Source organism: Lynx canadensis, chromosome E1, assembly GCF_007474595.2.
Source record: "Lynx canadensis isolate LIC74 chromosome E1, mLynCan4.pri.v2, whole genome shotgun sequence".
Classification (NCBI taxonomy): domain Eukaryota; kingdom Metazoa; phylum Chordata; class Mammalia; order Carnivora; family Felidae; genus Lynx; species Lynx canadensis.
Window position 1 is genome coordinate 45,581,587 of NC_044316.2, and position 9,291 is coordinate 45,590,877.

Genomic DNA, 9,291 nt, shown 5'->3' on the forward strand with positions numbered 1-9,291 from the left:
GAGATTTCTCTGGCCTGAAGCCAAAGCATGAATGGCAAAGAGGTGTTTCAGGGTCCCCCCAAGGTCAACAGGAAGTGGAGCGAGGCCTGGCTTTGCACATAGAGGTTAATGGCACCTGAGATCCTAGCTGGGAGTTGTTCCCAGTCACTCCTGCAGCTGGCAGGTCGGGGCCCTAATTTGTAGGGCCCTAGGGATCATTTTGTGGGGAGCTTGGGGCCCTAGGGGACCTCTGATGTGGTGCTGGGAAAGGCTGAAGGAGTCACCTGATGAAGGACCCCCAAACTTCACCACCGCAAAGCATCCCTCTTTAGGAATCTCTCTCTTGCATGGCTCTGGGTCAAACTTAAAAACAAAATTTCCAGGCTTGGTAGGGATTCATTTATCTGGAGAACATGGCCAGCATGGGCAGCACAGGCCAGTAACAGGGCTGGGGCAGGGCCTGGGGATATTTGGGAGGGCTTCTTGTAGGTGGAGGGCATTAAAGGACAGTAGGATTGGGATGGGTGGGTGAGGGCAAGCTCCTCCAGGGCTGAGACCCCTGCCCTACAGAGCAGGACCCAAGCGCTGCTCGTGGGCTAAAGAGAAGGCAGGATGGGGGCATGCCCGCCAATAAGGGCCGTTAGCTTTTCTCCAGGCTGGGCCCAGCTAACGGAAGATGGAAGTCATGTCCACAGATCCCAGCCAGGCCTTCAGAGAGAAGCCCGTGAGCACAGGAGAGGTCCGTGAGCCCTATGGCAGTCATCCTCTCCCGCACCCCACGGGCCCACAGGGGCCCAAACATTTGTGCCCAGAGAGACTCTCACCCATTCCAAACCCATAGATGTCACAAGCCTGTGTGTAGTTTCACGACACACCGTTTATTCCATAGGAGAATGGGATCAAGGCTAGGAGCTCCCTGGGGTAGGAGAGGGCAGGAGAGAGTGGGAGAGGCAGGTGGCTCTCCCTGGCCCCTCTGTGGCCAAGTGGGATGGGCCACCACCTTTCCCAGGCTCTGCAGGAAGCTGGTCTGCTCTGAGTCCATTTGCAGGTTTCGGATAAGCCTCTGTCTTCCCCGTCCTGAACGTGGGATGGATCCCCACATAGCACCCCCAGAAGGCTGGGTCCAGTCTGTCCCCAGAGAACTCCTCACTCCACATCACCGCCCTGCACTCCTTCTACTCTGGTCTCCTCGGTAAGAGCTGGAGACCAGGGGCTAGAGGGGCAGGCAGATCTGGTGGGCCAGCTTCGGAGGCTGACCGAGGTCCGGGGAAGAGATGAGCTGGGAGCTGGCGGTGGCTCTGAAGCAGTCCACGAAGGCCCAGCTGGCTGGGCCCAGAGGCGTGGGGAGGGCCGGCCCCTCACTCTTGGCCTGGGTGCTCCCCCACTGACCACTTCACCTCTCCCGTCCGTAGAGTCACTATGTCCTCATAGGTGGCTGTCTGGTCAATGTTCAGGCCCTGGAGACATGGAACGGTGCTTAGGCCTTGGTTACTCCTTGACCACGCCAGTGGACGGTGCCATCAAGCACCCCACAGCCCCCAGCGCCGCGGGGTCCCCCCGTCCCTTACCTCGTAGGTGTGGTCTTCATCCATTCCGGGCTTGCTGTCATCCTGGCGGGGCAAGGGATGGAGAGCAGAGTGTTAGCTTCCCCCACCCCATCCACTGCTGGGCCAGGCTGGGGAGGGCCAGGGAGACTGGCCCGGGGGGAGGGGTTGGGGGTGAGGGGCGAGGGGTGAGGAGGTGAGGTGCCCTCTGCCAGAACAACCGAACGAATGAAGGAGACTTTGAACAGGTGTCAGTGGGCAGGCTACGGGGCTGGGGAGATGGAGACCCTGCCCACGTCTGGCCTGCCCCATGGCCGCCCCCCCGGCCCCCGTGGTCACCTTGTCCAACAGCAGGAAGATGGGCACGATGATGAAGAGGATGATGAGCAGGGTCTGGATCATGATGATGCCATCTTTCAGTGTGTTCCTCCTCTTCAACTGTGCTATGGTGCTGAATCCTGTGGGGAGGTGGCAGGGGGTGGTGAGGCTGGGGCCCCCTCTTTGGGCCTGCACCCCTCAGGACCTCCTCAGCGGCTCTCCTGGGTGTTCTGTGACCTTCACCATGTGGCCCCCCCACGGGCGGCAGGCCGGGCTGGGGCAGGGGTGAGGGTGGCTCAGTGAAGGCTCCGTGGCCCCGTCACCCCTTCTCCCCCCCTGGCTGGAGGGCAGGCCCCGAACACACCCATGACTCGCAGCTCAGTGCCACAGCCCGTGCTGAGGGACTCCTTCAAGCACTTCTGCTGGCAGAAGTAGATGCCGTTGTCCTGAAACTGGATGCCCTGGATGGTGAGGGTGGCAAAGGTGCCGTTCTGGCTCTCTAGGATGCGGGCGTCTTTCAGCAGTGGCTTGGGCTCCAAGTCCGTCTCCCGCTTCCGTAGCCAGCTCACCGCTCCCAGGTCCTTTGTGTAGCACCTGATCTCCACCATGGCTCCCCTTTTCCGGGCTATGAAACGTGGGTTCTGCCAGATCCGGGCACAAGTGCTTCCTGCGGGCACCGAGGCCGGGATCAAAATCCCGCTCTGCATCTTCCCGACTGCCAGCCCAACCACGGACCCCCACCCTTGTCTGTCCTTGCTTTTGGGTATAGGACGGTCGTGAGGCAGAGGTGTGGAGGAGCTGAGCCATGTGAGTGGCCGGAGGCCAAACCACCGGGTCCCGCCCCTTCCTGATTGCACCACCCCCCTGCGCCCCAGCATTTGATTTTCCTTTAGAAGGGCTCTGGAACCTTCCGATTCCTTTCCATGCCTATACAGCAGCCTGATCTAGGCCTCTCCTGCTGGGGTCCAGAGGCCCATAGGACAGCCCCCCACCTGGCCTGGTGCTCTCCCTTCGTTTTTATTCCTAAATCTTCTTTTTCTCCCACATACCTACTCCAAGAAGCCTCCCTCCTGCCTCGTTCCCAGTAAGCGAACCGTAGGAATCCCTGAGGCCCTATGGCCTGTCAGAGCCCCTAAAGTTACAGACTCTTTCCCGGGCTGAGTCCCACCCCCCCACCCCCACCCCGCTAGACAGACCCAGCCTGAGTCCCCAGTGGAACTCCCTCTGGCTCCCCGCCTCCCAGCCTGGGTTTAGTCACACCCCTTAGTCTCTGGGACTGGAACACTTATGTCTAATGAGGGTGACAGCTGGCAGGAGGGGTGCTGGGGGGCCCTCGGAGCCAGGCCTCTGAGATGGCGACCCTAAGGTAGCCTAGAGATGGGTGTACCGGCTGGGGAGATGCAGGGGCACAAGGGCACAAGAGGCAGCCATGGCACGGACCCTGGGACCGGGACCAGCATTGGACGCAGACACACTTGCCCCCAGAAGGGGCAGGGGAAGTGGCTGACCTTTGGGATCCTGGTACAGGTCTTCTGTTTTGGCTGCTGGCACACCTGCTGGGTGGGAGGAAGTAGGCGGGGCTGGGTCAGGGCTCTCCCCTGGAAAGTGGCTGCCCCACCCCTGGGGCCCCCAGCATTCCTAGACCCACTTCCTCCTCTCAGGACATCAGCTTCGAGACCCCTCAGCCCCACCGTAGCAGCGCTCGCTCCGGAGAGACTGGAATGGAGCAGGGTCACCAGAAATCCACTTCCCGCCCCTCCTTCTGCCTTTGACCTGACCAACGGCCTTGAGCAGGCACCCTGGATGAGACCAGGAGGGAAGTCACAGCTGGATGGCTGTCCTGTCTTCCAGACCAGGGGACCATTTCTGGACCATGCACGTCCCAGGGTCTGGTCGGGGGCAGCCTCTCTCCTGTGTCGCCCCCACACAATGCCCTCAAGGGACTGGGGGTGAACCACGTCATGGACACCAACCCCTCACCTCACACCCAGCTCGGCCTGACGCCCTCCAAACAGGAGAGGGGCTGGGGCCATGGACCCCCTGAGCTCCTCAGCGTAGGTGATACGCCAGACCCAGGCCCCGGGGCAGTCAGAGGGAGACAGGAGGCCGAAAGTGTGAGAGACAGAAGGGGGAGGTTGGAGAGAGCAGGACACAGAGCAGTGGAAACAAGCAAACAGGCCGTGACAGAGAGCGAAACCACGGGTCTCGTTTCAGGGGTGCCGTACCTGACAGAAGCAGCAGCAACACCACCAGCCAGTTGCTGGGCATGGGAGACAGCACCAGCTCGGCCATGGTTACCACTCCGTCTCTCGCTCTGACCCCGAGCTGGTGACGAGGACAGAGGCTCCTGGGGGGGGAAACGTGTAACTGCCTGGGCTGCAGCCGGTCCCCTCCCCGCCTCTTCCCCACCAGGCCCCTTCCTGCCATGCAAATTGGGACCCAGGGGAGGCACCAGCTCTCCGGGGACCCTGGGGGAGGGCGGGGGAGGGAGGGCTTTCTTGTCAGCTGTGCTGCTAAGGCTCAAAGGGCATCACAGCTGGGGTCCACCACGGTGGGGGGGACCCTGGGAGGCAGGAGCCCCTCAGTCTTCTGAGGGTAGCTTGTGCGTCCCTCCCCTTGTCCCCACCCCACTGATGGTCATGTCCTGGGGTCCCCTGGCCTCCTATTGTACAGTTCAGATTCCCAGGCACTTAGCTGAGTACACATGGGTCCTGTGGGTGAGTGTGAGCACAGCTCCTTGGCTCGGGCTCAACCTGCGCTCTGCAGGAAGAGAGGCACCAAGGGAGGATGGTACAGGGGTGTGGGGGGCAGCTGTGGGCCCAGGCCCGGCACCTGGAGAGGCCCAGAGTGCAGCCTCTTGGCTGGAGTGCAGGCAGCCATGTTGGGGGTTGACGTAGATTTGACCCTGTGGAGGAAGGGAGCCACAGAGGTTCTTGAGCAAGAGCCAGGTGTGACAGCCACCTGGGACAAGACATGGTCCAGACCCTGGCAAGAGGCCTCCCTTCCTCACCTGGTGAGAGAATTTGTTCTCCAAAAGGGGGTGAACTTAGGTAGGTAGAGACAGCTTAGAAAAAACCTACAACTCAGCTAATCAAGGGACTCCCAGGGATTTGTCCATAGCTCTCGGGTCTTGGGCAGGGGGACAGGAGGCTAGTGCTGGGGAATCTTCAGATTCTGAAACTAAGAGGCTCTCTGGCTTTATCTTGCCAGTCAGTAGAGTGGTGGATGAAACCATAGTGTTCTGGAACTAAGTTCAGTTTTGTGCCCCAATCCCTGGGTCATACACAACTTTTGCCCCTTGGGGGCCAGGGTGGCCCTCGTGCAGTGCACAACCTGCACGGCCACACGTGGCAGACTTGCACACCTCAGTCCCGCAGCTGAGCCCATTCTGAGTTTTATGTCTCCTCCTTTTTCTCTCCTGTCCCCCCATTCCTTCTCTGCCCCGCCGCCCGACCTCCCCGTTTCAGGAGAGGAAGAAAGATGCTGAATTCTATGTGTCCGCTGTCTACATCTCGTTCTCCCCACCACCTTCCATTTTTCCAACAGCCTATGTTACTGGTGAATCTGTTTGGGTTTAGAGAGATGTGGAGCTGCCTCCCACGCCAGGGTTGACAATGAGAAAGGCAGGGATCTGGGTGGTACCCCCTTAGTCCTGGTGGGCATAGGCCCCTAGTAGGGGCTACACCCAAGAAGTGCCAGCCAGGACCAGAGCTATAGAAAATGGGGACTGGAGAGTTAAGTTTTCATCCGAGGTACAGCTCGTTCCTGGCAGTCCCAGATGTTCTTGCTGTTCCCAGATGTTCCAGATGAAAAAAAACATTTCTCTGAAAAGGTGTCAGATGTTCAGTTCGCAGAACAAACAGCCCAGGCATATAAACATCACCTGAGGTCAGCCGGGGGACCACAGTCCCCTTGTGCTGGTGGCGGTGGTTGGAGACCCTCCAGAGGAATGGGGAGGGGGGGAATCCAGGGGTCTTTGCATTTAGTAAAGTACCTCCTCATAATGGAGGCCTTGGTTAGCTTTGGAGCTAGTGTCCCCCCGACGTTGGGAAGCTAATGAGGAAGGCTTGGGGTACACACCTGTGTGTGCGCACGGGTGTATGCTCAAACGGGTGTGTTGCCTGGGCTGTGTGGTGCGGGCCCTGCTCAGGAGCTGATCCCGGGGCCCAGGGTGGCCTCAGGGGGGATGGAGGCTGGGGGCAGTTGGCATCTTGCAAACACATCCACACATCCACGTCCCCCCGTGCGCAAGGATGCAGATGTGTCCTTTGGACTTCATTCCCATTCATGCCGGGCGGGGATCCGTTTTCAGGAGCGGGTGGAAGCCGTGCCCCCCTCCACCCGCCCCCTGCGCCTTCGGGGTTATTTGTCACAGTTGGGGCCGTGCTGTTCCCTCTCTGGTGACAACAGTACAGAGTTCTGTCTGGGGCTAGTGACGTCTTTTCTTTCCTGGAACAGGAGGCCTTATAAGCCCACTCCTGCCTCTGTCCCCGGCTTCCCTGGGCTGCAAAAGACCCTAACATCTGGCAGCCCCCACTTCACCTTTCCAGGAAGACAGCATCAAGACAAGAGATGGGGGCATGCGGAGAGGGGACGAGGGGCTTAGGAGTTTGAGGAGGCAAGAGGTCAGGGACCCCCCCCCCCAGCAACCCTGGGAAGGGTGGGAGAGGACACAACCTCAGTTTGGAAGGAGGGGTTCAGAGTTCTGCCCTCCCCTCGGCCCACTCTTCCTGGCTCTGTTCCGCTGGCTATTTTGTGGAGGAGGCCTGCTGGCTAAGAAGGTTTGATTCCCGGCCCTGCCGTGTACCAGGTAGAAAGCCGCCCCACGTTCCCTGGTGCTTCTCAACAAGGGGTGATCCTGCCCCCTCCCCCCGCCCCCCACGGGAGCATTCGGAAAGGCACTGGGACCGTTTCGGTGGTCGCAGTGACCAATGGGCACCACTGGCCTTCACGGACCAGGGGTGCTGAATTCCCTGCAGCGGGAGGGACAGTGTCTCACAAAGCAGATTTCTTGCTCCACATGCCAACAGCACCCCAGTTACGCAACACCCATTCTTAACCCTCAGAGCCCAAGTTTCCTCATTCGTGTAAGACAGAAGTAATCGTAATAATCCATTCTTCACTTCGGGGCCGTCATAAGCGTGGAAGGGAATCCAGTATCTGAGCGTTTGGTGAGAAATCTGGGAGCACAGTTTACCTTCAGGAAGGTGGGGAGTAGCACTGATAACTGGCTCTCCAAACTGGATGATTTTGAAATTTTAGCTTATGTTTTTCATCCAGTATTTTGTCTCTTTTCCTCCACTATTCAAGGCTCAGGGGAAGGGTGGGTCAGGGCACTGCGCGAGATCTCCTGTCCTTGGAGCCGGACAGAGCCCCAGGCACGGTTTGCAGAAACTTACAGTGAGAAGGAGCCCCACCCCCACCTCACGGAGGGAGGTCAGCACCCTGGTGGGGGGCTCAGGACCCTGCAGGGATGCTGAGCCCCTCTCCCCACGCAAAGAGAACAGCAAGGTGGGAAGGGGCCTCAGGAAGACGGCTGAGGGATGTCAGGGTGGCCTGTGATGCCACGTAACCTCAGGACCCAGGAAAAGGGGGTGCAGGAATCTTGTAAAGGAGTGTTTACTAGTTTGAACACATACAGCCCTGGGAATCAGAAATCAAGTTGTAGAAAACAAAATTATATATGAAATTATATTTCACCCACCAGGACTGTGGACTCACCTCACTACATCATATATTACTCATTGTCACAGGTCCATAGGGACCCTGGGCTCTCTGAGGTCAGGGTTCAGAGACAGGGTCTTTAGGGGGGTAGTATCTCTGAGGAGAGGGAGGGGTCACACCATGTGTCCCTCAGGCACCTCTGGGCCTTTGGCGGGGGTGGGGGGGTGGCGCACAGAGAAGTGAAGGGTCCAGAGAGGAGGGACTCGGGCCACTGGGTCCCAATACCATTTCCTGGGCACCATCACGGGTGGGGAGAGGGAGCGTGGTGCTGTTAGGGGTGGAGGGCCACGACCCATGACCTTACCTGGCCTCTTGGACTCCAGCTAAGAGGAGTTGTAACCTTAAAAATAAAACTGCCAGGTATTTTACCAGCAAAAGACAGGTTGATTCCGGAATGGCAGAAAATTGCAATGCCAAACAAGCAAGGAAGGCAAAACCGCGGGCATGTCCACAAAGGAGAGGACGTGCTCCTTTACAGAGGAAAGGGGGAACTTGGGAAGGCTGTTGTAAACAAAAGTCCATTGGTGTGAAGTGGGAGCTGGAAGTATGGTGGCTTCTCATTGGCTGAGCTGTGAGTGTCTCTCATTGGCTGGGCTGTTGCCAGGGCAGGAGGAAAGCTTTTCTTCTCAGCTTCAGCGATAGTAAATTGGTGTCCACCTGCAAGGTCATCTCTGTTGGGTCTACATTGATGATGAGTGGTGGAGCCTGAGCGCTTCCTCTGCTGAACCTCACGACTCCATTTTAGTGAGGTTCCCCTTTCTTAATTTTCAGAGTCCAAGCCTCCTTTTGGAGGGGGGCAAGAAAGAGCTGGACTGGGCCAGAGGGGGAATTGGGGCCCTCTCCCCACCCTGAGGCTCCCCGAGCCTTCCTCATTTGGCTTCAATCCCCACCAGCCCTTCTTGTCCTTGCAGCCCTCAGACCCTGTCAGTGTCCACATGCGGAGGTGCGGAAGGAAGAAGCTCGCACGTGAGAGGCACCAGGGGGAGGTTTATTATAAGAACTGTACAAAGGAGCCTGCCTGCCAGCCTGGCTTGGGCCTGTTCCCACCCAGAGTGGGAATGGATGTGGACATGTGGGGGAGGGGGCCACGGGCAGGGGAGGCTCTGCAATCTGGATGCAGTCCAATGGCAAGTATCCCGTCCAACGGATGCTGAGGCTCTTGGGGCCACCCTAGTTTGGGGCCTGAGGAGGGAAGGGGCATGGGCAGGGTGCTGGTCAGGGAGGAGGCTGCCCTCTGTAGGATGCACCTTCTGCAGGAAGAGACAGAACTTGTGCAGGAAGATGGAAGGAGTGGGGCCTCCTTCCACAGAGGACACAGGCAAGAGACAGGGAGCAGGGCTGGGACAAATGGGTGTGATAAAGAGACTAGGAGGAAGGGAGAGCGGGTGGCAAGGAGGCCAGCGAGCAGGGCAGACAGAAAGGAAGGCTCCAGCCACGGGAACGCACGAGCGTGCATGCGCGCGCGCGCACACACACACACACACACACATTGTTTTGGAGGTTTTGCTGCTTCCTGAGTTTTAATCAAACTGTTCACAAGAAACAAGAAGAAAGAGAAGAGAAACTTAAGGTCAACAGGGACTCAACGTGCAAACCTGCCCACACACGTTCACACTTATCCACATATAGCACAGGCACACCACACCAACAGGCCTGCACAGGAGACAGACACACACACACCAGTCAGACTACAGGGGCACGCTGACAAGGTACACACTTGCAGAGA

General features: G+C 58.6%; 1 protein-coding gene across 2 annotated transcripts; it reads right to left on the minus strand.

Moving 5' to 3' along the window:
* Positions 1 to 836: 836 nt before the first annotated feature.
* On the minus strand, positions 837 to 4,205 carry CD79B (CD79b molecule). 2 transcript variants are annotated; one of them, XM_030296358.1, is made up of 6 exons: positions 4,067 to 4,205; positions 3,350 to 3,397; positions 2,206 to 2,508; positions 1,863 to 1,981; positions 1,548 to 1,589; positions 837 to 1,436 (listed from the first exon to the last, which is right to left on the minus strand). In XM_030296358.1, exons 1-6 carry the CDS (start codon positions 4,131 to 4,133, stop codon positions 1,338 to 1,340), a joined length of 678 nt encoding a protein of 225 aa, XP_030152218.1. In that variant the 5' UTR covers positions 4,134 to 4,205; the 3' UTR covers positions 837 to 1,337. The 2 variants fall into 2 exon arrangements, with proteins under 2 accessions (XP_030152218.1, XP_030152219.1); XM_030296359.1 differs by having other exon boundaries at positions 3,350 to 3,394; positions 4,067 to 4,204.
* Positions 4,206 to 9,291: the final 5,086 nt, after the last annotated feature.

What these genes read in the sequence shown, in the direction of transcription:
- CD79B (XM_030296358.1), bottom strand. Translation starts at nt 4,133, where the DNA reads ATGGCCGAGCTGGTGCTGTCTCCCATGCCCAGCAACTGGCTGGTGGTG. An exon ending in GTTGCTGCTGCTTCTGTCAG is followed by an intron (nt 3,398 to 4,066) that starts GTACGGCACCCC and finishes CCTCCCACCCAG; the next exon opens with CAGGTGTGCCAGCAGCCAAA. An exon ending in CCTGTACCAGGATCCCAAAG is followed by an intron (nt 2,509 to 3,349) that starts GTCAGCCACTTC and finishes CGGTGCCCGCAG; the next exon opens with GAAGCACTTGTGCCCGGATC.